The sequence below is a fragment of the Balaenoptera musculus genome, chromosome 11, assembly GCF_009873245.2.
Source record: "Balaenoptera musculus isolate JJ_BM4_2016_0621 chromosome 11, mBalMus1.pri.v3, whole genome shotgun sequence".
NCBI lineage: Eukaryota > Metazoa > Chordata > Mammalia > Artiodactyla > Balaenopteridae > Balaenoptera > Balaenoptera musculus.
The window spans coordinates 67,905,028-67,932,842 of record NC_045795.1 but is presented as its reverse complement, the minus strand read 5'-3'; the positions used below and the strand labels follow the sequence as shown (position 1 = coordinate 67,932,842).

Sequence of the window (27,815 nt, the reverse complement as noted above, 5' to 3'; positions counted from 1 at the left end):
GACATGGTTTTAGTGTTGGTGCCTTAAATCTTAAATATTTAGCATATAAAAGACTATCACAGATGTTAATTTAGGTTTCTATATCACCAATATGTATTTTGAAAAGGGCATGCATATTCGTCTTGCTTTTGTTATTCCCTCTCCGTTCCAATAATGAGAGTACATCTAGTATGTTCTGTCACTTGGAGTGTTGGACATTACCACAGAGTTTTGAGACATAACTTTTTTTGGGCTTTTGATTAATAAATACCTTTTTAAAAAACATTATTGACAGAAATCAACCAGACTATTATGAAGTGGTTTCTCAGCCCATTGACTTGATGAAAATCCAACAGAAACTAAAAATGGAAGAGTATGATGATGTTAATCTGCTGACTGCTGACTTCCAGTTGCTTTTTAACAATGCAAAGGCCTATTATAAGGTAAGAAAACATCAAATTTGGAAGATATTCAATTTGATAATTGTATGGCTTTTTAATATTTATCAGTCTGGTAGATAAGTAGTGGTTTTTCATTTGGTAGTTTGAGTTTGCATTTCTCTTGTTAGTAAAGAAAACTAAAGATTAATATGATTATGACCCATTCTTGTTTCTTCTGTGTCTGCTCAAATCTTTTGCCTGTTTCTCTCTTGGGTTGTTTGTCATTTTCATATTTATTTTCAGAAATTTTTTTGTTCTAGATACTAATCCTTTTTTTGGTTATCTGTATTGCAAATATCTTCTCCCACTGTTTGGCTATTTTTTCACTCTTTGTGGTGTCTTTTTTTTTTTTTTTTTTTTTAATATTTATATACTTATTTTGGCTACACCAGGTCTTAGTTGCAGCATGTTTGGTTGCAGCATGCAGGATCTTTAGTTGTGGCATGCGGACTTCTTAGTTGCGGCATGCATGTGGGATCTAGTTCCCCGACCAGGGATCGAACCCCGGCCCCCTGCATTGGGAGCGTGGAGTCCCACCCACTGGACCACCAGGGAAGTCCCTGTGGTGTCTTTTGATGAACAGAAGGTTTTTTATTTTAATATAGTTAGATCTATTAGTCTTTAACTTTGTGGTTTATCCTTCTTTGTGTCTTGTTTCAGAAATCTCTCCTGCCCAAAGATTATAAAGATATTCTCTTATTTTCTTCTAAAAGTTTAATAGTCTTGTCTTTCGTATATAAACCTTTAGTGCAGCTGGGATTGATTGTTGTGTCTTCTCTGAGGTAGGGATCTATTTTTTTTCCACAGGTATAAGCAGCACCTTGAAATGGCCATCCGCTTCACATTTGTCTCTGATGTTAGTGCTGGCGTTGATTCCATGTGCTCATGGGCCTCTTTGTGGCCTTTTATTCTGTTCCTTTTGTTCTGGCCAGCTTATCTAAAACTGGGCTATTCTATTTCTACCTTAATTTCTATGGATTTATAATTCTTTATCTGGCAAAGAAACTGTTTTGATTATTTTTATACATTTTAATATTAGTGTGTTAAGTCAACAAGCACCAAAAAGATTGTTTGAATTTGTATTGGAATTGCATTGGCTTTGTAGATTGTATTTTGGAGAATTGACGTAATTGTGATGTTGATCATTCCAGTCTGTGAATTTGGTACGTCTTCATTTATTTGTCTTTTTAACAAAGCTTTATATGTTTTTTTCACCAAGATTCTGCAAAAATGTTAGATTTATTCTTAATGCTGTGTGTATATATTTTTTCTTTAATTGAGATATAATTCACACACTCTTTTAAAGTGTAGAGTTTGGGGCTTCCCTGGTGGCGCAGTGGTTAAGAATCTGCCTACCAATGCAGGGGACATGGGTTCGAGCCCTGGCCTGGGAAGATGCCACATGCCACAGAGCAACTAAGCCCATGTGCCACAACTACTGAGCCTGCGCTCTAGAGCCCGCAAGCCACAACTACTGAGCCCGCATGCCACAACTACTAAAGCCTGTGCGCCTAGAGCCCACAACAAGAGAAGCCACCGCAATGAGAAGCCTACGCACCACAACGAAGAGTAGCCCCCGCTCGCTGCAACTAGAGAAATCCTGCGTGCAGCAACGAAGACCCAGTGCAGCCAAATAAATAAATAAATAATTTATTTAAAAAAAAAAATCGGTATCTTAAATGCCCTTCTAAATAATGTAAAACCTTAGAATAATGTAACTCTGATCTTTTTATTTATGCTATTGATGTTTTGTGTTTTATTTCTATTTTGACAAATTTTTAATCCCATAAAATAATGTTACTGTTTTATGTAGTCAGTTTTTTTACTTACAAACAAATTACTGTCTTTATTCTTCATTCTTGTATTGCTATTGAGAAATCATCTGTCAGTATGACTGTATTTCCTTTGAAGGTTACCTGTCTTTTCCTTCTAGCTATCTTTAGTATCTTCTTTCTGTCTTTTATATTCCACAGTTTCACTGTGATACGTCTAGATACGAATATCTTATTATTATAGAATTTGGGAGCTGTAGATCTTTCTAAATCTCTGGGTTGGTATTTTTCATCAGTTCTGGAAATTTTTCAGCCATTATGTCTTTGTATATTGCCCTTTCCCCATTCTCTCTTCTTGTAGAACTCTGACTGGTTGTTATATTAGAACTCTCTTAGGTTTCCATTTCTCTTAACTTTTTGTAGTCCCCTTTTTTGTGTCAGTATTGCTTTTTAGGTAATATCTTTAGTTCTTATATTTTTCTTTTTTTTTTAATATATATTTTTAAAATTTATTTGTTTTATTTATTTATTTTTGGCTGCATTGGATCTTCGTTGCGGTACACGGGCTTCTCATTGCAGTGGCTTCTCTTGTTGCAGAGCACGGGCTGTAGGCACACGGGCTTCAGTAGTTGTGGCGCACAGGCTTCAGTAGTTGTGGCTCATGGGCTCTAGAGCACAGGTTGAGTAGTTGTGGCGCACGGGCTTAGTTGCTCCACGGCATGTGGGATCTTCCCGGACCAGGGCTCGAACCCGTGTCCCCTGCATTGGCAGGCGGATTCTTAACCACTGTGCCACCAGGGAAGCCCCTAGTTCTTATATTTTTCTTTGAAATCTGCTCTTAAACCAATCTATTGAATCTTACATTTTAATGTTTATATTTTTCTTATTTTCGAAGTAGTTTCTATTTTGGGGATTGCTTATGTCTTCAATCCTATTATTTCTTTAAACGTTTTCAACATATTTTTTATTCTGTAGCAGATAACTCAATATCTGAATTATTTGCATGTGTTTTTGCTGTCATTTCTGCTAGCTTTCTCTTGTGACTCTTTTCTTATTTTTTCCCTTTGATATTTGGCTGCACTGGGTCTTCGTTGCTGCGCACGGGCTTTCTCTGGTTGTGGCAAGCGGGGGCTACTCTTCGTTGCGGTGCGTGGGCTTCTCATTGCGGTGGCTTCTCTTATTGCGGAGCACGGCCTCTAAGCATGCAGGCTTCAGTAGCTGCAGCACGTGGGCTCTGTAGTGGCGCTCAGGCTCTAGAGTGCAGGCTCAGTAGTTGTGGTGGGTGGGCTTAGTTGCTCCACGGCATGTGGGATCTTCCCAGACCAGGGATCGAACCCATGTCCCCTGCATTAGCAGACAGATTCTCAACCACTGCACCACCAGGGAAGTCCTCTTGTGATTCTTATTCTTGTGTGTTTCATGAATTTTGACTATGAGCTTATATTTCTTGGAACTTTATCTATAGGGAGACTTAGGCTTAGATTGAAGTTGGGTTCATCTAGAGAAGATTTGTTGCTTATCCCAGGCACCTGGCCTCTCTTCGTTAGGGCTAGCTTATGGTGAAGCATTCTCAGAGGAGATTCCTCTCATCCCTCTCTTCTCTCCACAGTGCCATGGGTTTAGCTGGGTGGAGGTTGAGGTGGGTAGTCTTCCTTTTCCCTGGCAGCAGAGAAATGAATTGTTTTGAATTCCCAGTTACACTGCATCCATGGCCTTTGGATTCCCAGCTTTGGGCAGACCCTGGCCTTTATCTCTTGTCCTTGCAGCCTCAAGGAGGCTTGAAAACTAAAGGTTAGGTTATCTTGTCTTATAGGTGAGGGCAGTGTTCTTGCTCATCCGGGTTCCTGCTTTTACTCTATTCTTGCTTTTATGAACATTGCTTACTCCTTATTGGCAGCACATGGATACATTTTTAAAGCTTTACTGTTTGTTTAACATTGCATCCAGCATTATTCTTTTTCTTTTTTTTAATATTAACTTATTTATTTGGCTGCACCGGGTCTTAGTTGTGGTGTGGGGGGTCTTTGTTGCAGCACATGGGATCTTTAATTGTGGCATGTGGGATCTAGTTCCCTGACCAGGGATCAAACCCGGGCCCCCTGCATTGGGAGCACAGAGTCTTAGCCACTGGACCACCAGGGAAGTCCCCCAGCGTTGTTCTTTTTTTGTTTTGTTTTTTTGTTTGTTTGTTTTTAAATTTATTTAATTTAATTTATTTATTTTTGGCTGTGTTGGGTCTTTGTTGCCGCATGCGGGCTTTCTCTAGTTGTGGCGAGTGGGGGCTACTATTCGTTGCAATGTGTGGGCTTCTCATTGCAGTGGCTTGTCTTGTTGCGGAGCATGGGCTCTAGGCGCGTGGGCTTCAGTAGTTGTGGTTTACAAGCTCTAGAGTGCAGGCTCAGTAGTTGTGGCTCACGGGCTTAGTTGCTCCATGGCATTTGGGATCTTCCCGGACCAAGGCTCGAACCCGTGTCCCCTGCATTGGCAGGCGGATTCTTAACCACTGTGCCACCAGGGAAGCCCCCCCAGCATTGTTCTTACTGGAAAGTTTTAGTTAGTTTATCCCCACCATGCTTCAGGAAAAGAAAATATTCAAATAAGGTGTTAAATAGTTTAAAAATAGAAGTGATAATCAGGACAATCACTAGCTTCTGTCCTTTAGTCTTGTATCCCTTAAGTTGGGTCTTATCCTTTAAATTGCCTTTCTTAGTGTATCAGTAATAATTAGCCTTTATCATAAAATACTAAAGTGATATTTTTTTTCTCTTCTCCTTGCTAATGTACAGCCAGATTCTCCTGAATATAAAGCTGCTTGCAAACTCTGGGATTTGTACCTTCGAACAAGAAATGAGTTTGTTCAGAAAGGAGAAGCAGATGATGAAGATGATGATGAAGATGGGCAAGACAATCAAGGCACAGTGACCGAAGGAGTAAGTGTGCCACTGGAATAGGTGATAGATATGCTACTGGGAGGTGGACGAGGCCCCTGCCTGTGATTTCTCTTGGCCACTGTGGGCAGGTGGGCTTTCTGTGCAGTTGTGTTGGTAAGTGGGAGGGTAAAGGGACACGCAACCAGAGAGCCCCACTCCAGTTACAAGGGATCCTAGGACATCCTGCACTACATGTAACATGCATGGTTGCTTTCATGAATTGCTCTTACGTTAATGCATATTTCCTGCTCACTTTTAAAGAGAATCTTCATATTATCAAGGACTGGTCCAATATTGTTATATTGAGATATTTTGTAAGGGTAGGCAGTGTTGTGATTGAAAGTTGGAAAGTTGATGGAGTCACTTTAGTTAGGAATATTTTTATGGGTTAGGCTGGTTCCTAGAATATGCCAGGTGTGTTCCTGCCTCTGGAATTTTGCAGTTGCTCTTAACTTCTGCTTCCTTTGACTCTGCCTGTGACTATGTCTTCTGCATTATTCTAACATCACTTAAAGTAATGTAAACTGGGAGAAGACATTCCTAACCACTCTGTCAGATTGTTTGCTCTGTGCTCCTCCTTTCCAATCATCACATCACTCTGTTCTGTGATCTATAATTTTTATCACTATATGTGAAATAACGTATTTAGAATTAGTTTATGTGTTTACTTTCTGTCTTCCTCAAGTAAAATGATAGCTCCACAAAAGGTATCACCTTGTTCACCTATTCTGGCATCTAGACTCAGCCCAACATGTAGGTACTGAAAAATACTTGCTGAATGAACACACATGTTTAAAAAGAGAAAAAAGAACAGTAAAAGGAATTGCATCTCTCTTCTGCAACTAAATAGTAAAACACCCAAAGAATAAGTTATGTGAATGCATTCATACTCCCTGCTCCCTTTGTCATCTGCAACATTTTTCCAAAGTAGCTGGTTGGGTTGGGAGAAGAGGAATCTTGGCCGCAGGACATAACTCACCTATTTGAAGCTTACTCTGTGGTGTCATGTTTTAACTAGTAAGTAAATGACTTAAATACGAGTATTTTCGTCTGCTTTCATCAGTGTTATCTTGGTTCTTCTCTAAGCTTAGGTGGTTGGGGAGTCTCAGCTAATCACATATCTTATATGTTAAATATTTATTGCGTGTCTGTTTGCCAGGTGCTGTGCTGGTAGGTTCAAGAGATGTCAGTACCCTCTCTCTGGGCCTAATGTTGGACTTTAAAATTGAGACTTTACTAAATAAGACTTCTGTTGGATTAGGACAAAAATATTCGTGCTTTTATGATTTAAACCAGAATTAACCATTAATCTTTACTTTATATGCCCAAAACATGGTTTGGACTTAAAGTACTATTTAATATAAACCTTGACTGAGACATCCCATTTCTGACTGTAGAACAGGGGTCCGTGGACTGTTAGGAACGGGGCCGCACAGCAGGAGGTGAGCGGCAGGCGAGCGAGCGAAGCTTCCATCTGCCGCTCCCCGTTGCTCTCTTTACCGCCTGAGCCATCCTCTGCATTGCTCGCATTACCGCCTGACCACCCACCCCCCCATCCGTGGAAAAATTTTCTTCCACGAAACCAGTCCCTGGGGCCAGAAACCTTGGGGACTGCTGCTGTAGAAACTGGCTTCAGACTTAGACCCTCCCTGGCCACCTACTCTTTGGGACATATCTTTTCCCATATTGAAACAGTGACTAAGGTAGGAGTAAGCCAGCCAGTGTGGAGAGCAGAAGTGATTGCATCAATTGGCTTAATCTCCATTCAATTTTGATATAACTTGAATTCGGTTGTTAGATCTGGCAGAGCACCCCATAGTTAAAAGTATGTAGTTCCAGAAGTATGTAGTTGTTCCACCAGAATACCAAGATTTCCGTAGACGTGAACAGCAGATACAGAAATGGCCAGGTATCATGGGGCACGTTTTCTCCATCTCAGTTACTCAGACCCTTGAAAGGTATGCATTTCCATCATTTCACACATATGGCACTTTAACTTCACTGTTGCAGTGTTTGCTGTGAATAGAGTTCAGTAAAAGGACCCGATTCAAAGGATTTAGTTACTGAAATAATATGAGTAGCCTCATTAGTTTCAAATATGCTGTCCTGGGAGTGTAACCCCTCATGACCAGCATCAGAGAATTTCTGTGGTATTCTTGAAAATTGTACTTAAAATAAGTATTGTTTAGAAGTTGCTCTTTTGAATTAACTTTAAAATTTTAGAAGCTGTTTAATATCAGCATTTATTTTTGGATTTCTCTCACAAGGTACTTATTTCTTCCCTCTCTCATTCCTTACAACCGCCTCTTCCCAGTCTTCTCCAAGTTACTTGAAGGAGATCCTGGAGCAGCTTCTTGAAGCCATAGTTGTAGCCACAAATCCATCAGGACGTCTCATTAGCGAACTTTTTCAGAAACTGCCTTCTAAAGTGGTAAGTGATGCAGTTGAAGACAGGTGGATTAAAGTGTTTTTTGGTTTTTTTTTTTAAGTACTTCAGAAATTCTGTTAGTTCTAAGTATATAAAGTAAGACTAATGCAAGGCATTGGAGATAGCCAAGAGATCCTCCTCATGACCTCAGCAGTAAGCACATAGGATATGTTCTGTCATTTTACTTCAGCAAAAGGTTGTGGATTTTTTTTTAAATTGTGTTTTTGTTTTGTTGATTGGTAATTCTTTTTGTTTTTTGTTTCTATGGTTGTAAAATATACAATAACATAAGATTTACCTTTTAACCATTTTAAGTGTACAGTTCAGTGGCATTAAGTACATTCACATTATTGTGCAACTATCACTACCATCCATCTCCAGAACTTTTTCATTTTCCTACCCATTAAACAATAACTCTCTACTTTTCCCTCCTGCCAGTCCCTGGAAACCACAGTTCTGCTTCTATGAATTTGACTACTCTAAGTACCTCATTTAAGAGGAATCATACAGGATTTGTTCTTTTGTGTCTGGCTTATTTCACTTAGCGTAGTATATTCACGGTTTATCCACGTTGTAGTATGTGTCAGGATTTCCTTCCTCTTTAAGGCTGAATCCATTGTATGTATATACCACATATTACTACTTTTTGTTTATCCATTCATTTGTTGATGGACATTTGGGTTGTTTCTAAGATTAGTAATTCTTAAATGATCAAATAGGGGAGGGGGGAGAAAAAGATAAAATAAGCAGCTAAACTAAACCTTTTATTTATAAAAGAGAAGCCACATTCTCTACTCAGGAGACAGAATGAGAGGAAGATAAATGAGTTCCTCCTCTCTTAGTTCTCTTTGATCGTCTGGTGATAAAGAAGAGAGAGAGACCTAATAAGTATTCTTCTACCCCAAAGAGGAAGAGGGTTTCTAGACCAATGAAACCCTTTAAAAGTGTTAGAACCCCTTGTGGCTTCACATCCAAGAAGCAATTAACATAGCTGAAGTTCCACTTTAGCCTTTGGAACTACAAAAATTTCTATGGCCTCTGCATTCTTATATTTCTAGATAAAGATATACTTTTAGAAGTTCTCCACTTGTTTAACTCCATTGTGACCATTTTCTTTTTTTATCTAACTCTTAAGGACAAGGACTGATGTATTTTCTTTTGTGTCCCTGCCACGTAATTGGAACCCAGCATGTCAGAGGTTTGCAAGAAGTGCTTGTTGACTGATGGGTAGCATGCAGCTTTACCCATCAGTCATCAACAAGACTAGTTATTTACAAGGTGACTAGCTGTAGGACAATTACAACATTAGAAATAAAGCATCTCTGACCACTGCTGTCCTAAGCATGGATCTGATTAGAAAAATATAATGATTATATTGGTTATATATTTAAAATTTCAAGGAAAGAAAAAACCAGTAAGACAGTTCTTCGAAAATGAAACATAGAATTATCATATGATCCAGCAATTCTACTTTGGATGTATACCCAAAAGAGTGTAAGCAAGGTCTCAAAGAGGTATTTGTACAACCATGTTCATAGCAGTATTATTCACAATAGCTGAAACATGGAAGCAACCCAGGTGTTCCTCTACATGTGAATGAATAAATAAAATGTAGTATATACACACAATGGAGTATTATTCAGCCTTTAAGAAGAATGAAATTCTGACCCATGCTGCGGTAAGAATGAACCCTGAACACATGCTAAGTGAAATAAGCCAGTCACAAAAGAAAAAATATTGTATGATTCCTCTTTTAGGAGGTACTTAGAGTAGCCAAATTCATAGAGAGAAAAAGTAAAATTGTGGTTTCTAGGGGATGACAGGAGGGGAAGGTGGATAGCTGTTGTTTAATGGGTATGGAGTTTCAGTTTGGGAAGATGAAAAGTTCTGGAGATGGGTGATGGTGATGGTTGTACAATAATGTGAATGTATTTAAAGCCACTGAACTGTATACTTTAAAAGGTTAAATGGTAAATTTTATGTATTTTTACCACAATAAAGAAATAAGAAAAGAGTACAGTCTTTGCTCAGGATTTGTTCTTACTCTGCATGGTAACAATCAGTAGTGATCAAGCCATCAAGGGTGAGCTGGATGACTAAAACATTACTACCCAGTTCCCCCGTTCTGGGAGGGTTTTCAGGGACACCATGCAGCAGGAGTTGATATGGGAAAGCAGATTCCCATTGGTCCCTTGGGGTGTGACAGTTTGAAAGACAACAAGGACTGAGACCTGGAAGGTCTTTCCTTTCCTTTCCTTTATAAATCTTTCCTGAGTGAGACTGGCTAAGTGGGAGAGGTAGATTGGGAATACCTGGGCCAACAGCTTGGTTTATGCTGTACCCTAGCCTGGGTGTCTCTGCCATAATTTGTCTTCTGAATTGTTTCTCAGAAGTAGAATTGTTGAAGAGAAGGGGCAGGCAAGGGGTTTGATCTAAGGAAGGAAAGGAGTAGCGTTAAGAAAATAGAGAAGGGTAAGCTGAGGGATCAGACGAAATGAGATCATCCCTTTAGCGCAGTAATTGAATGCTGTGGTCTCTTGTTCTTGTTGTTGCTTTTGTTTTTTGGGCTCCAAGGATTTGAACAGGTAGGAAGAGCCTGAAGAGCACAGTCTGACTTCCCTCGACACTTGTCCCCCACTGAAAAGACCAACTTTTGATTTTTGGTTGACTTCAATTATTTTCTCCAAGGAATAAAACCTGTAGGAAAGACTCAGGGCAGTGAATGAACTCCAGGCTTTGTGAAACCCTTCGAGTATATTCTTCTAACATGTTTAACTCTTTTTCTTTTGTTGAGCTATAATATTTGATAAGAAATCAGAAATTGTTTATAATTTTGCTTTGATTCTTTAATGTATTTTCATTGAAAATGTGTTTTATTTTGAAAAAAATTATTTTGACTGAGATAAGTAGAAGCATTAAGTTAGACATGAAGCTAACAAATCTTGCAACCTGACTTCTTGTAGATTCTTTTTTTTTTTTTTTTTTTTAAATTAATTTATTTATGGCTGTGTTGGGTCTTCGTTTCTGTGCGAGGGCTTTCTCTAGCTGTGGCAAGTGGGGGCCACTCTTCATCGCGGTGCGCGGGCCTCTCACTATCGCGGCCCCTCCCGTTGCGGAGCACAGGCTCCAGACGCGCAGGCTCAGTAATTGTGGCTCACGGGCCCAGTTGCTCTGCGGCATGCGGGATCCTCCCAGACCAGGGCTCGAACCCGTGTCCGCTGCATTGGCAGGCAGATTCTCAACCACTGCGCCACCAGGGAAGCCCTTCTTGTAGATTCTTAATATTTTATATGAAATAGGATATAATTGTGCTATTTAGATTGCTAAATTAAAAGAGATTATAATAAGCCCTTCAAAAACGTTCCTTTGCTTCATTTCCTGGCATAGATATCTTGGGATCTTAAATTTAAAATTGTGTGATCTGTGAATTTAGAAAATTGAAAAACATTAAATTGTGGTGTATTAGTTATATAATGAAAATTACCAAATACTAACTGTAAAGTCCTACCACATGCTGTTGGGTATCTCATGAAGCTTGTAAAAATCAAATGCTTTCTGCTTCAAATATAACAAAATGCTGTATAACTGTGTCTTTAGCCTTAATCTCACAAAGCTGCTCAATTGATTAACAGATAGTCAGTATACTTCCTTGTTTTCTCATTAGCTGGATACTTTAACTTATTAAGCATGATTGGGTTTTGTCTTCCAGCAATATCCAGACTATTATGCAATAATTAAGGAGCCTATAGACCTCAAGACCATTGCCCAGAGGATACAGGTATGAAGGTGACCATATGTAAAAATAACATCATTTAGGGCAGATTGGCATGTGGTCATTTTTTAGGGCCTTTTAAAAAAACAGAGAAGCAGGTATCTCTATAAGGAGTTACTAGCAATATAATGTAAACAAATTAGAGATGTTACTGAGTATAGCATTGGAGGAGTAAACTCAGTGTCCCTTTTGCATTTTTTTCTGTAAGAAGGAAAGGAAAATTTTCATTGGCATAGTAAATCTTGACCTTAGGACAAAAATTAAAGCGCATTGGTCATCGCCATTTCTGATTGTGAAAGGTACATTGGGAACAAAAGCTTTGTTGTTTATTTTTGTTTGCTTCCAAATAGTTTTAGGATATCTCAGAGTAAAAGTTACCTACAACAGACATTAAGAGTGTAAGGTTAGTGAAAATAGAGACTTTGTTCTCTTTGAGTGCCCCCCTACCTGTGTCTTCAGCAGTAATAGCAGCAAGTAACACTCACCTAGATAGAATTCCTATGTGTTAGCTAATTAATTCTTATAACATCTCTATGAGGTAGATACTGTTATTATTCCCATTTTACAAATAAGAAAACTGAAGCACAGAGATGGTAAGTCACTTGCCTGAGTCATCAACTAATGAGCAAAGTTAGGATTTGAATCCAGTCTGGCTCCAAAGTCTATACTCTTTAATGAGTTAGTATTCTTGAAGCATTTAGAACAGTGGTTGGCACAGTAAGCACTATATGTTTGCTTAATAAAACAACTTTTACCTTTTTTGATTTTTTAAAAAGTATAAGTTGTTTTTATGAGAATAGTGTAGCTCTAGTTTTGTTACCTATCTCAAAAACTTTTTTGTAAATGGACCATAGTAATAGTTTATAAAAGAGAAGATGACTTTATATATTGTTCACACGTGTACTTTCCAATGAAGTCTTAGAATATGGTGACGGTTTAAAATTACGTAGAGTTTTTTTTTTTAAAGGTCATGTTGCTTAAGAGGAACTGCTGTATTTTGTTGTTTACTATAGAATGGAAGCTACAAGAGTGTTCATGCAATGGCCAAAGATATAGATCTCCTAGCAAAAAATGCCAAAACTTATAATGAGCCTGGTTCTCAAGTATTCAAGGTTAGTTTTGTTGTTGTTGCTTTCATTGATAAGAGTAGAGACCAATATTTTTATATAACAACTTTATTGAGATAAAATTCACATACCATACATTTTACCCAAAGTGTATAATTTAATGGCTTTTAGTATATTCACCAAGTTGTGTAGCCATCACCACAATGAATTAGCAGTCACTCTTCATTTCCTCCCAACCTCCCTAACCCTAGGCAACCACCAGTCTACTTTCTGTCTCTGTGAATTTGCCTATTCTCAACATTTCATAAAAATGGAATTACACAATTTGTGGTCCTTTGTGACTGGCTTCTTTCACTTAGCATCATGGTTTCAAGGTATTCATTTTGTAGCCTGTATTTCTTTTTATTTCCAAATAGTATTCAATTAAATGTATATATCATGTTTCATTTACCCGTTCATCAGTTGCTAGGCATTGGGTTGCTTCCACTTTTGGGCTATTATAAATAATGCTGCTATGAGCATTCATGTGTAAGTTTTTTTTTGTTTAAATAAATTTATTTATTTTATTTATTTATTTTTGACTGTGTTGGGTCTTTGTTGCTGCGCATGGGCTTTTTCTAATTGCGGCGAGCAGGGGCTACTCTTCGTTGTGGTGCTCAGGCTTCTCATTGTGGTGGCTTCTCTTGTTGCGGAGCACGGGCTCTAGGCACACGGGCTTCAGTAGTTGTGGCTCGCGAGCTCTAGAGCACAGGCTCAGTGGTTGTGGCGCATGGGCTTAGTTGCTCCGTGGCATGTGGGATCTTCCCGGACCAGGGCTCGAACCCGTGTCCCCTGCATTGGCAGGCGGATTCTCAACCACTGTGCCAGCAGGGAAGCCCCATGTCTAAGTTTTTATGTAGACATATATTTTTATTTTTATTGAATACATACCTGAGAATGGAATTGCTGGGCCACATGGTAACTATATTTTTAACTTTTTTGAGGAACCACCAAATTGTTGTGTTTTTGTTTTTTTGTTTTGTTTTTTTTTTGGCTGCGTTGGGTCTTCGTTGCTGCACTCGGGCTTTCTCCAGTGTGGCAAGCGGGGGCTACTCTTCATTGCGGTGTGTGGGCTTCTCTTGTTGTGGAGCACGGGCTCTAGGCACGTGGGCTTCAGTAGTTGAGGCACACAGGCTCAGTAGTTGCGGCACGTGGGCTCTAGGGTGCGTGGGCTCAGTAGTTTTGGCTCACGGGGCTAGAGCGCAGGCTCAGTAGTTGTGGCGCACGGGCTTAGTTGCTCCGCGGCATGTGGGATCTTCCCAGACCAGGGCTCAAACCTTTGTCCCCTGCATTGGCAGGCGGATCCTTAACCACTGCGCCACCAGGGAAGTCCCCACCAAATTGTTTTTCAAGCCACTGCACCAACATTCCCACTAGCAATGTGCAAGTGTAATTTCTCTACATCCTCACCAATGCTTGTTTCTATTTTTGGTTTTGTTTTTATTATAACCATTCTAGTGGGTATGAAGTACTATCTCATTATGGTTTTGATTAGCATTTTTTTTTTTTTTTTTTTGGCCATGCCTTGCAGCTTGCGTGACCTCAGTTCCCCCACCAGGGGTTGAACTCAGGCCATGACAGTGAAAGCCCGGAATCCTAACCACTAGGCCACCAGGGAACTCCCTGATTAGCATTTTCTAATGATTAGTGATGTTGAACATCTTTTCATGTGCATATTGGCCATTCATATGTCTTCTTTAAAAAAAAAAAGTCTGTTGAGATCTTTAGCCCATTTTTTAATTGGGTTATCTGTCTTTTAATAAAAAGTTGAGTTGTTAGAGTACTTTACATAGTCTGGACATTAGACCAGACATATGATTTACAAGTATTTTCTCCCATTCTATGGATCGTCTTTTCATTTTCATGATAGTATCCTTTGCTGCACAAAAGTTTTTAATTTTGGGAATTCCCTGGCAGTCCAGTGGTTAGGACACTGTGCTTCCACTGCAGGGGGCACGGGATTCATCCCTGGTCGGGAAACTAAGATCCCTCATGCTGAGTGGTGCAGCAAAAAAAAAAAAAAAAGTCTTTAATTTTAATAAAGTATTTAATTTTGGTTCAGTCCAATTTGTCTGTTTTTTCTTAGGTTGCGTGTGCTTTTACTGTCTTATCTAAGAAACCATTACCTAATCCAAGGCTGCAAAGATTTACACCTACATTTTCTTCTAAGAATTTTATAGTTTAGCTCTTACATTTAGATCTTTGAGCCATTTTTTTTTTTTTTTTTTTTTTTTTTAAAGCACACATTTTTTTTTTTTTTTTATAGCTACTTTATTTATTTATTTTGTTTTTGGCTGTGTTGGGTCTTCGGTTCATGCGAGGGCTTTCTCTAGTTGAGGCAAGTGGGGGCCACTCTTCATCGCGGTGCGGGGACCGCTCTTCATCGCGGTGCGCGGGCCTTTCACTATCGCGGCCCCTCCCGTTGCGGGGCACAGGCTCCAGACGCGCAGGCTCAGTAGTTGTGGCTCACGGGCCCAGCCGCTCCGCGGCATGTGGGATCTTCCCAGACCAGGGCTCGAACCCGCGTCCCCCGCATTAGCAGGCAGACTCTCAACCACTGCGCCACCAGGGAAGCCCCCTTTGAGCCATTTTGAATTAATTTTTATATACATGAGGTAGGCGTGAGGTAGGAGTCCACATTCCTTTGCCATGGGGTATTCATTTGTCCCAGCACCTTATGTTGAAAAGACTATTCTTTCCCCATTGAATTGTCTTGGCAACCCTGTTGAAAATCAGTTGACTCTAGATGTATGGGTTTATTTCTGGATTCTTGGTTCTAATCCATTCATCTGTATGTCTTTCTCTGTGCCAGACAAGGTTTATTTTTGATTCACTTTGTAGTTAAATATTGATGTAGTCCCTGCATTTAAACCTCACTGATACAAAAATCAATCTATGTAGTATATAGTACACAATGTAAAATGGCTGTTTCATTGCTTTGCAGTTCTCTCCTAGAAGTTTTGTAGTCCTTCTACATAATGAACTGTAATGACAGTTGCTTGTAGAAATTTCTAGAATTAATAATATATCATTGGGAACTTAGCAAAGGATGGTCAGAAAATCTTTTGGGAGTAAAATCATTTAGATTTACAGAATGCTGATTCAGTTTCTTTTGGTAGTTAATTTTAACTTTTATGTTGCATCTTTTTAAGAAACTTTGAGTGGAAATCAGGAATGAAATCCTCGTATTCTTAATCCTTGATAGGACATTTTAATAGTGTAGTACCAATTGTTTGTTGATGCAGTTAAGAATTTTACTTCTTGGTCTGATTAATTTTCCTAAGCTAAATTTTGGAGAGAAGGGAAACTTGGATTTGATATATGCTGTTAATTTAAGCAAGTATATTCATCCTAAATTTACATGCCTTATCTTTAATCTTAGAAGTGTACCTTTGTTTCAGTTTTAAGGTTAGTGTACACAGGTAGAGTTCATTGTATTTTCACCCCTGTTTTTCCCTGTTTCCTGTTCGGCATTAGGTCTTTGTCTCTTACCTGACTAATTGTGAAAGAGCTAGGTGGCTTTTCAACTTGTATTTAATTATGGAGATGTTTTGGAGGCTTGTGGTAAGGTTAGAGGATGCAGCTTTCTGGATATTGAATGGAAGTCTACTCCAGATGGAAGGAGTGCCATAGAAAGTGTCCAGTACATGATTGCGGGCATTTTAAACTGCCCGTTTTCTCTATATTTTTCTAAGCCAAGTAATTTTATCTTAACAGGATGCAAATTCTATTAAGAAAATATTTTATATGAAAAAGGCAGAAATTGAACATCATGAAATGACTAAGTCAAGCCTTCGGATGAGGTAGGTTAAAAAAATGTCTAAAATCCTTGTACCTTTATTATTTGCCAAATTTTCTCAGTATAGTGGAAAATAAGATGCATGTTGCATTTCAAGATTATATTTACAGTTGATAATATGATTCTGAAGAGAGTAGTGTTAACTCTTACCCAGTCCCTTCATTGCAGCTGAAGGGCTTTATTTAAAAAGAAACAATTTTTAAGACTTAACACTGCTGTATACTTTTATTGCCTTATACAAATACATATATATTGTATATCATATTATGTATAATGTATATTAAACATATAACGTGTACTATATAAATATATGTACAGGCATACCTTGGAGATACTGCAGGTTCATTTCCAGACTACTGCAATAAAGTGAATATCACACTAAAGTGAGTCACACAATTTTTTGGTTTCCCAGTGCATATAAAAGTTATATGCACAGCATACTGTAGTTAAGTGTGCAGTAGCATTAGGTCTAAAAAAACAGTGTATATGCCTTAATTTAAAAACACTTTATTGCTTAAAAATGCTAACCATCGTCTGAGCCTTCAGCAAGTTGTAGTCTTTCTGCTGGTGGAGGGTCTTGCCTCTGTTAATGCTGCTGACTGGTCAGGGTGGTGGTTGCTGAAGGCTGGGGTGGCCGTGGCAGTTTCCTAAAACAAGACAGCAATGACATTTGCCCCATCAGTTCTCTCTTCTTTTCACTGATGATTTCTCTGTAGCATGCAATGCTGTTTGATAGCGTTTTACCCACAGAACTTCTTTCAAAAGTGGAGTCAGTCCTCTCAAATCCTGACGCTGCTTTATCAACTAAGTTTATGTAATATTCTAAATACTTTGTTATTGTTTCAACAATCTTCATAGCATCTTCACCAGGGGTAAATTCCGTCTCAAGAAACTACTTTCTCTACTCATCCATACGAAGCAACGTCCTCAACTGTTGAAGTTTTATCATGAGATTGTAGCAGTTCAGTCACATCTTCAGGCTCTACTTCTAATTCTAGTTCTCTTGCTGTTTCCACCCCATCTGTAGTTTAAAGTCTTAAACCCCTCAAAGTCACCCATGAGGGTTGGAACCCACTTCTTCTAAACTTCTGTTAATGTTCATGTTCTTTCCATGAATCACAAGTGTTCTTAATGGCATCTGGAATAATGAATCCTTTCCAGAAAGTTTTCAATTGAATTTGCCCAGATCCATCAGAGGAATCACTGTCTGTGGCAGCTGTAGCCTTACGAAATGTATTTCTTAAATAATAAGACTTGAAAGTCGAAATTACTTCTTGGTCCCCGGGCTACAGAATGGATGTTGTGTCAGCAGACATGAAAACAACACAAATCTCGTGTATCTCCATTAGAGCCCTTGGGTGACCGGGTACATTTTCAGTGAGCAGTACTATTTTCCAGATCTTTCTTTCTGAGCAGTAGGTCTCAACAGCAGGCTTAAAATATTCAGTAAACCATGTTGTAAACAGATGTGCTGTCATCCAGGCTTTGTTGTTCCATTTGTTGAGCACACGCAGAGTAGATTTAGCATAATTCTTAAGGGCCCTAGGATTTTTCAGAATAGTAAATGAGCACTGGCTTCAGCTTAAAGTCATCAGCTACATTAGCCCTAACAAGAGAGTCAGCCTGTCCTTTGAAACTTTGAAACCAGACATTGACTTCTCTCTAGTTGTGAAAGCCTTGGATGGCATCTTCTTCCATGATAAGTATGTTTCGTCTACACTGAAAATCTGTTGTTTAGTTACAGCTACTTTTATTAATAATCTTAGCTAGATCTTCTGGATAACTTGCTGCAGCTTCTATATCACTACTTGCTGCTTCACCTTGCACTTTTATAGAGATGACTTCTTTCCTTAAACCTCATGAACCAAACTCTGCTAGCTTCAGACTTTGATTCTGCAGTCTCCTCACCTCTCTCAGCCTTCATAAAATTGAAGAGAGTTAGGGCCTTCCTCTGGATTAGGCATTGGCTGAAGGGAATGTTGTAGATGGTTTGACCTTCTATCTAACAGTTTCTTCATATCAGCAATAAGGCTGTTTTACTGTGCTATCATTCCTGTGTTCACTGGAGTAGCCATTTTAATTTCCTTCAAGAACTTTTCCTTTGCTTTCGTAACTTGGTTAACTGGTGCAAGAGGCCTAGTTTCCAGCCTGTCTCAACTTTCAACATGCCTTCCTCACTGAGGTTAATCATTTGTAGCTTTTGATTGAAACCGAGAAACATGCAACTCTTACTTTCCCTTGAATGCTTAGAGGCCAGTGTAGTGTTATTAATTGGCCTAATTTCAGCATTGTTGTGTCCCAGGAAATAGGGAGGCCTGAGGAGAGGGAGAAAGACGAGGGAATAGCTGGTCGGTGGAGCAGTCAGAACACACACAACATTTATTAAGTTTGTTGTCTCATATGGGTGTGGTTCATGGTACCCCAAAATAATTACAATAGTAGCAACAGAGATCACTGATCACAGATCACCACAACAAATATAATAATAATGGAAAGGTTTGAGATATTGCAAGAATTACCAAAATGTGACACAGAGACGCGAAGTGAGCAAATGCTGTTGTAAAAATGGTGCCGAAAGACTTGCTTGATTCAGAGTTGCCACAAACCTTTAATTTGTAAAAAATGCAGTATCTGTGAAGTTTAATAAAGCAAAGCAAGATAAAACAATGTATGCCTGTAATATTACATTTGTATATGATGTATAGTAGTATATATTTATATTTGCAGTAAGAATATGGCCAGGTATCAGGAGATCTGAAGTCTCATCCTAGCTTACCTTGTGCTAGGACTGTGACTTTGAACAAGTCTTTTACTTCTGGGATTCCATTTCCTCCTACCTGAAATGGAAAGATTGAGTGGCTACTTTTGAAGCTTTCTTCTGACCCAGACATTTGCTGTGTTACTAAATCCTATGGTCACTGTGGTGACCATAAGCTGTCTGGGATCAGCCCTGGTTTATCCTTTTCCACAGAGTCCCAGATTTTGGAGCAAAGCCTCCTGCACAGTAGAGGCTCGGAAATATTTGAGTTGTTTTGTTTGTTTTTTCTGCCGCGCCGTGTGGCATGTGGGATCTTAGTTCCCTGACCAGGGATGGAACCCGGGGTCCCTGCAGTGGAAGCGTGGAATATTAACCACTGGACCACCAGGGAAGTCCCTGAGTGTTTCTTTTTAAGAAAAGAAAAAGAAAATGGTTGTTTCCTTTTTGTTATTCAGCATTCTGATTTCAGCTGTCAGTTTTCTGAGTTTTTTTTAACCTTGTCTCTGGACAGGACTCCATCAAATTTGGCTGCAGCCAGGCTGACAGGTCCTTCGCACAGTAAAGGCAGCCTTGGTGAAGAGAGAAATCCCACTAACAAGTACTACCGGTGAGAGAGAGTGTGTTTAGTCTGAGAGCTGACCCGTGTTTATGAGGATAAGCATGCTAGCATTTTCTTGATGACTATCTTGAAGTAATATTTTTGGGTGTAGTTGGGTTATTATGAGAATTTGTTGTCAAATACCTTACTTAAAAGGCATAGTAGGCCTGACCTCACCTCTGAGAAAACATGTAAGCAGAAGTTGTTTGTCAGGTAGAGTTTAATATTACCAGTAAAACGTGAGGTAAAATGCTGAAAGATTTTGTGTTCATAATAGAATTTGTTTTCATTGTAAAATCTGAGCATATTTAGAATTAACCAGCAATCATGAATGAATCTTTATTTTTCCTTAAAAAAGTAGTGCTGCATTTAAGTAAAAAACAAATTGCAAGTAGCCTGCTTTAGGCTTTCTACCGCCACTCCCTCTTTTCTAAGAGAAAAAAATTAGGCATCTTGGTTAAGATTGATTGTGGGGAATATAAAAAGTACAAAGTAAATTGAGGAGGCAGTTGAATAGAAACTCTTTCTTTGATGTGAATGCCTTGTTAACAGTTCCTACTTCCTATAAAGTAACCAAATTATTATAACATCTTTCCCTGCCTTCTAATTGCTTGTTTTTCTTTGTAGTAATAAAAGAGCAGTCCAAGGGGGTCGTTTATCAGCAATTACCATGGCACTTCAGTATGGCTCGGAAAGTGAAGAGGATGCTGCTTTAGCTGGTAGGCATTAAGCTGTGACTAGTTAAGTGGTGTCTCAGTGGATCCTTCTGGTTAAGGAAAATTATAGTTATTTTGGTCTGGCTGGGAGTTTGTCTGTTTTTGGAGTACATACCTGTTTTGCTACATTTTGATTGCACTCTTGGTTGGCAAACTTATCAAGAGCTTACTACTACTTTATTTCATGTTAAAGCATGTATCAAAGTAAATAAATACTTGTGCAAAATCCATTAGTTTGATAGCCTTAGCAGATTCTGGTTTCAAACCTATGATGATAGTGAGTGCTAGTGACACCATCAGGAAATCCCAGGGAGACATTCACATCATCTTAGACTTCCAGGCTTATATTTTCAGTAGACTATAATTTCTTCTCACCTAGAGCTTATGATCTAAAGATAGCTGTAAATTATGATCAGAGCAGCATTCTCATTTAAACAGGTGAAACAAAGGGCATTGGGCACTAGGAATCCGTGTAGAAGTACACAGTTCGTAAAATAGTAATAAAGAACAGCTGTAGAGGTATATTTGATTTCATTGTCTTTCTCCTAAGTGTGATATAATATTTTTTTATTTTACTGTAAATATTTTTTATATGTAGATATAAAATTCATTTTATGAAATTACTCTCTTGATTTTATAATCAGGTGTGACACAAGAGATTTTTCTAGCTATGTCTTATTTTCTACTAAGTCTATGGAATTTCTTTTTTTTTAAATAAATTTATTTATTTATTTTTGATGGTGTTGGGTCTTTGTTGCTGCATTTGGGCTTTCTCTAGTTGTGGTGAGCGGGGGCTACTCTTCATTGCGGTGCTCGGACTTCTCATTGCAGTGGCTTCTCTTGTGGAGCACGGGCTCTAGGCGCGCGGGGGCTCAGTAGTTGTGGCTCGCAGGCTGTAGAGCGCAGCCTCAGTAGTTGTGGCACACAGGCTTAGTTGCTCCGCGGCATGTGAGATCTTCCTGGACCAGGGCTCGAATTCGTGTCCCCTGCATTGGCAGGCGGATTCTTAACCACTGTGCCACCAGGGAAGTCCCAAGTCTATAGAATTTCCTAATTACTCTAGACTGCTGGAGTATGAATTTAATTTTTTGACACTCATCTACAGAATTAAATTTTTTTTAACTTAAATCGGGCCTTATCAAAAAGTGAAAGAAAATTTATCTCTTCATTATCTTTGTTTTGTGCTAACTGTAAAAGTGACACACATGTTATGTTTAGGTTTCCTTCTAACATTTGGTTACTTCATTAACCTTATAGTAATATAACAAATTGAAGGAAGACCATACCACTTACAAAATTCTTAAAAAGCATTTATTGTTTCTTTTTTCTAATAAATAGTACCTTTGTCACAAGAGGATTCTTAATTTAGTAACCTCAGGTATTAAGAAAACAAAGTAGATGCCAACCAACTTTGTATGTAGTAGATCCTTCAGGCTATTATTCAGAACCTGTTTATCCTTAATTTAGTTGAGGTTTTAATATATTTGGTTTTCTACTTGCTGCTCCTGGAAACAACTTAGGGGTAGGTACAGTGAAAATAGCAAAGAAAGGATAGCTCATGATCTTGGAGCAACAAGAAAGAGCTGATGGAAAGAAGGCATAAGAATTCAAAGTGTGTCCTGGCCTCTTGAGGTGATTTGTTTTAGAGGCAAACCACACTGCATATCCCTAAGGGGGTGGAGAAGGAGGTGGAGAAGAGCACCCATCCACAGTCACTATAAGAAGAGGAATGAAGTGAGCAATAGAAAAAGAAAAAACAGATAAAGCTTGCAGTCTTCTCCCACCAACACAAAATAAGGCAAGAAGGCAAAAGGAAACATAGAAAAAGTGGGATAGAGAGAAACAACTCCAAAAATTATATCAGAAATCAGTGTTAGTGGCCTAAATTTTCCAATTAAGACAGTTCCAGATTGGATATTTAAAAAATCAGGTTCTATGCTAGTTACAAGAGATACATCTTCAATATAAAACTGTGTACTGGAAAGTTGAATGTCAAAGGATGGAAAAAGATACACCTGGCAAATAATAACCAAAGGGTAGTTACATTGACTTCTCTTAAAATGGACTTTCAAACAATGCATTTCCAAAGATAAAATGGATTCACCTTATAATGATAAAAGGTTTATCGCATGAGAAAGATAATTTATAAAAGGGCTCAAAATACATGAAACAAACAAATGGAACTTCTTGGAGAAAGTGAAAACATTGCCCTTAGAGTGGAAGCCTGCTTCTCTCAATTGCTAGATAAACAGCCAAAACAGTGAAGACAGAGAAGACATGAATACACTTCCTCACAAGTGTATTTGTTCCCTATTTCTGCTAAAACAAAACAAATTACCACAAACTTAACTGGCTTAAAACCACACAAATTTATTCTCTTCAGTTCTGGATGTCGGAAGTCTAAAATCAGGTTGTTGGCAGGCTAGTGTTCCTTCTGGAGGCTTTAGGGGATAATACACTTCCCTGCCTTTTCCAGTTTCTAGAGCTACCTGTATTCCATGGCCCCTTCCTCTCCATTTAGAACACAGCACTCCAGTCTGCATCTGTCACCCCGTCTCCTTCCTCCTTTGGCCTTCTTGCCTGCCTTTCATAAAGACCCTTGTGATTATGTTTAGTGCCCAGAGATTAATCCAGGATAATCTCCCACACTCAAAATTCCTCTCAGTCATATCTGCAAAGTTTCTTTTGCCATATAAGGTAATATTCACAGGTTCTGTGGATTAGGACATGGTTGTATGTGGGAACCTATCATTCAGCCTACCACAACAAGATGATTATAACAGACAAGTATTCTACAATTAGAGAATACATGTTCTTCCCTGGTTCACATGGAATATTACAAAAATTGACCATGTACTTAGCCATGAAACAAATTTCAACAAATTTGAAAGATCGGGTATTATACAGACCATGTTTCTGAGCACAGTGCAGCTATGATAGCAACTAATAATGAAAAGATATTAATTTTTTAAAATATTTATTTATTTATTTTGGCTGCTCTGGGTCTTAGTTGCAGCACACGGATTTTTGCTACAGCATGCAGGCTTTTAGTTGTGGGATGCAGGCTTTTAGTTGTGGCATGCATGCATGCTAGTTCCCCGACCAGGGGTCGAACCCGGGCCCCTGCATTGGAAGCACAGAGTCTTATCGACTGGACCACCAGGGAAGTCCCAAAGATAAAATTTTTAAAAGGAGTAATTATAATAGAAGTTTAATTACTTGAAACTGAACAATAACAATAATGAAAATGATACATACCAAAACAGTGGGGGTGCAGTTACAGTGATACTTCAGAAGAAAATTTATAGGTCTGACTGCTTCTGTTTAGAAAGAAAAGCAGCTGAAAGTCAGTGAACTAATAAGCATCCAACGTAAGTAAATAATAATAAGAGCAGAGATGTTAGAAAAAAGAATATAAAGAGCAGAAGTTAATTCATTAGAAAGGAAATCTATAATGGAAAACATAAATAAAGTCAAAGTTTTTCTGTTATAGAGGTTAATAAAATAGGTAAATCTGTAGTGAGATTATCAAGAAAGAAACAGAAGGCACAAATAAAAAATATTAGGGGAAAGGGGGAGCATACAGAGAAAACAAAAGAATGTAAGAACAGCATAATGCAAATAAATTTGAAAATTTAGATGAAATGGATAAATTCCTAGAAAATGATAAATGCCTAAAAACTGATTCAAGAATAAAAAGGCTGATTAGTTATATCACCATTAAAGAAATTAAATTACTAATTGCAAACATTCCTGCATAGAAAACACCAGGTCAAACATTCAAGGAACAGAATTACACATAAACCTCAGCAGTGAATAAAAAAGAGCTCCCCAATTCATTCTTTGAATCTGATATAAAACCAAAACTAAACAAAATATAAACACACTGTATCTAGCAGTATATATGAAAGATAATACATGATAACACAATTGGGTTTATTCCAGGAATACTAGGTTAGTTCAACATTAGAAAAAAGTATTATTCACTACATTGGTAGATTAAAGGAGCAAAACCCTACTATTGGCTTAGCAAATGCATTTGATTAATGCTTCAGTTCCCATTCATGATAAAAGCTTAGCAAACTAGGAATAGAAGGGGATCTTTCCTAACTTGATAAAGGGCATCTCCATTTTCATCGGAGAAGTATTTGTAGCATTCCCCCTACCATAAAAAACAAAGTTAAGAACGTTGTTACCTCTTGGTCAAAGTACTAGCCAGCATACACTGATAACAGTGAAGTTATAAGGATCAGAAAAGAAGGATTTATAAGGATTGCAGTTGATAGATTATTTTTTGAGTTTTCTAGTTAAAAAGCTACAGATAAATTATTAGAATTAATAAGAATAATAAAATGCTAATGTAAGATTATTATACAGAAATCTACTTCGGACTTCCCTGGTGGTCCAGTGGTTAAGAATCCGCCTCCCAATGTAGGGGACACGGGTTCAATCCCTGGTCCAGGAAGATCCCACATGCTGCAGGGCAACTAAGCCTGTGCACCACAACTACTGAGCCCGCGCGCCACAACTACCTAGCCCGCGTGCTCTAGAGCCCACACGCCACAATTACTGAGCCTGCACACCGCAACTACTGAAGCCCATGTGCTCCAGGGCCCGCGTGCCGCAGCTACTGAGCCCACGTGCTGCAACTGAAGCCTGCGTGCCTAGAGCCCTGCTCCACAGGAGAAGCCACTGCAATGAGAAGCCCGCACATCGCAATGAAGAGTAGCTCCAGCTCGCCGCTACTAGAGAAAAGCCTGCGCACAGCAACGAAGACCCAGCACAGCCAAAAAAAAAAAAAAGAAAAGAAAAAAAAATCTCCTTCATTTCCGGAATCAGCCATAAAAAGAAAATGTAATTTTTTAAAAAGATACAGTTTACAGTAGCAATAAAACATATACCTAGGTTTAAATTCAATAAAAGATGTGCAAGAGCTTTATGAAAAGATTCGAGGTAATGGAGTCAGAAAAGACTTCGTAGTTTCAGATTCTGTCTTTCCTTCTAGCTGCATGACTAAATCCAAATCCCTTCTCAACTGCTTTACAGGCTAGCTGACTTTGGCTGAGTCATCAGCTCCTCATGCCCAGTTTTCTCATTTGGAAAAGAAATGACAATACCTGTTCTGTGTGGTGATGTTAGGATTACCTGAGGGTGGTGCTTATCAAGCTCTTAATAAATAACTAAGTGCTTAATAAGTGATTATCATACTTACCTGGGAGCACATAGTGATTTTGGTTATCCTGATCCATTAAGAAAAAATTTAAATCAGGTCATTATATACTGTTTAAGAGTTCAGAGAAATCAGCAATATATTTTGTATTTCTATAGAAGTGATTACATGTTTTGTTTTGGTGTTTTTATGATTAGCTTCTACCTAAAAATTTTCTCAATAAAGGAAAACATCATTCCTAAGGGATGCTATAGGTCAGTGGGGCAAAGTCAAAGAGACTTAAAGCTAAATCAGATCTGTCAGTATCAGCCCCGTCTACATTTATACTATCCTAAGCTACATGCTGTCACTTTAGTTCTGAGATCGGAGAATGGCTACTTGCTCCTTTTCTTGTCCAAGCACACATAAGCAAGGAGTCTCAGAAGATGGCAGAGAAACTATTTTGTAACCTTTTAAAGATGGTATAACTTTTACTATGTAACATTCTATTCTATTTCTGTGTAACATTTCTCTGAGTAAACATACAATTTTACTAAGCATTACTAACAGCATCTTTATGAAGCCTAGAGACTATTCTTTTAAAACAAGTATTCTCAAACATATATAGCATAATCTGGAAGGTTGTTAAACGAGCTTAAAAAAATGTTTGTTTCTTCCCCTTATAGATATTTTTTTTAACATCTTTATTGGAGTATAATTGCTTTACAGTGTTGTGTTAGTTTTTGCTGTCCCTTTTAACTATCTTTTATGTCTTTGTAGCTGCACGTTATGAAGAAGGAGAGTCGGAAGCAGAGAGCATTACTTCATTTATGGATGTTTCAAATCCTTTTTATCAGCTTTACGACACAGTTAGGAGCTGTCGGAATAACCAAGGGCAGCTAATAGCTGAACCTTTTTTCCATTTGCCTTCAAAGAAAAAATACCCTGATTATTATCAGCAAATTAAAATGCCCATATCACTACAACAGATCAGGTAAGATATCTTCTACATTACTCAGTATAAATCTGTTTTCTTGTGATTGAGCCTGCACATGTATCTTCCTTTCTAAAATGGATAAAGATAATAAAGGTAAAAATGTTTTTCACATGTCTAAAGTGTGCTTAAATATCACTCCTTTATAAAAGTGAGAAATAAATTTGATTAACTACAAATGATGTTCTTTGTACTGCAGTAGAGTCAAGAGGCAAATAAAAGATGTTCCAGCTAGGCATTTTTGTGTCAGATTATGAATTATAAAAAGTCATGCAGCTCAGAATTTAACTGTTCGTTTTCTTACAACTGTGCAAGAATTTCTCTTCTTACACCTTTTATCAATATTTTAATCACAACAGTTTATCTGCATTTAAATTTTGTATCTGTAGTTAAACCTCCAGAATAAGCATTGTCAGCTCTTAGAGAACTCATTAGCTGAAACAGTACCTGAGAGATGGTTCATCGTGGTTTCCCTTTTCTGTTTAGAAAATCTTAAAATGATCATTGGGAATTCAGCCAGACAAAATACTTGAACCATCACAATATCATTAACAATAGTAGGAAATAAATAATGTTATAAAACATGTTGTTTTGTGACTCTTACAATGTGGGTTAGGTTTTGTAGTATACCCAGATAGAGGCAAGACGCAAGTAAAATTAAATGGGCAAGGTCAGAGTAAGCTGGTGTTTAAATGATGTTTTCATGGCAGTTAACTAACTTTCCATACAGTAGGAATTAAAATCCTTGTGCTTGCTGGATTCTAGGAATAAGGTGGCCTAACGTATGTTTTGTGGTTTTGCATTTGTAACGTCTGTTTTCCTTATTTGATCAGTAAAGTTTTATGGTGTTTTTATTTAATCCAAACTTTGGAGGTTTTGTACGCGAGTAGGTTATAGAAAATTAGTTATTTGGCCTTCTTAAAAATAACATGGAGGGACTTCCCTGGCGGTCTAGTGATTAAGAGTTGGCACTTCCATTGCAGGGGCCCAGGTTCGATCCCTGGTCGGGGAACTAAGGATCCCACATGCCGTGTGGCATGGCCAAAAAATAAAATAAAAATGAACAATAACATGGAAATTAAGGCTGCCTTTCATTAAGAAAATGGACTAGAAATTGTTTTTTGTACTCTTTGCCTTGGAAAAGATGGTGACAGTCTTGTAGATGTTAAGAGGTTCCTTTTTAATTGATTGATTTTTGTCCTTAGTTTCTTTTCTCCCTCAGTCTTTTAAAATTAAGTCTAATTAAGTAGATTAGTTCAAAAGAAGGCAAATCCGCAGCCAGCCCAGTCACCTGCCTGCAGCCTTCTTCCAAGTTCGACTTTTCTAACATAAGCCTTACTTTGTATAGGGACTTTATGAGAGTTGGTGTTAGTA

General features: G+C 38.3%; 1 protein-coding gene across 13 annotated transcripts in view; it reads left to right on the top strand.

Annotated features, from left to right (window-relative positions):
• The window catches only part of PBRM1 (polybromo 1), a 109,707-nt gene that overhangs the window by 13,262 nt on the left and 68,630 nt on the right, over positions 1 to 27,815 (top strand). For all 13 annotated transcript variants that reach the window (XM_036869810.1, XM_036869809.1, XM_036869808.1 and 10 more), the window contains 9 exons: positions 275 to 422; positions 4,978 to 5,121; positions 7,436 to 7,552; positions 11,259 to 11,327; positions 12,335 to 12,433; positions 16,145 to 16,230; positions 19,496 to 19,591; positions 20,210 to 20,301; positions 26,228 to 26,441. In XM_036869810.1, coding sequence (XP_036725705.1) covers positions 275 to 422; positions 4,978 to 5,121; positions 7,436 to 7,552; positions 11,259 to 11,327; positions 12,335 to 12,433; positions 16,145 to 16,230; positions 19,496 to 19,591; positions 20,210 to 20,301; positions 26,228 to 26,441 — 1,065 coding nt within the window. The remainder of the gene's footprint in view (positions 1 to 274; positions 423 to 4,977; positions 5,122 to 7,435; positions 7,553 to 11,258; positions 11,328 to 12,334; positions 12,434 to 16,144; positions 16,231 to 19,495; positions 19,592 to 20,209; positions 20,302 to 26,227; positions 26,442 to 27,815) is intronic.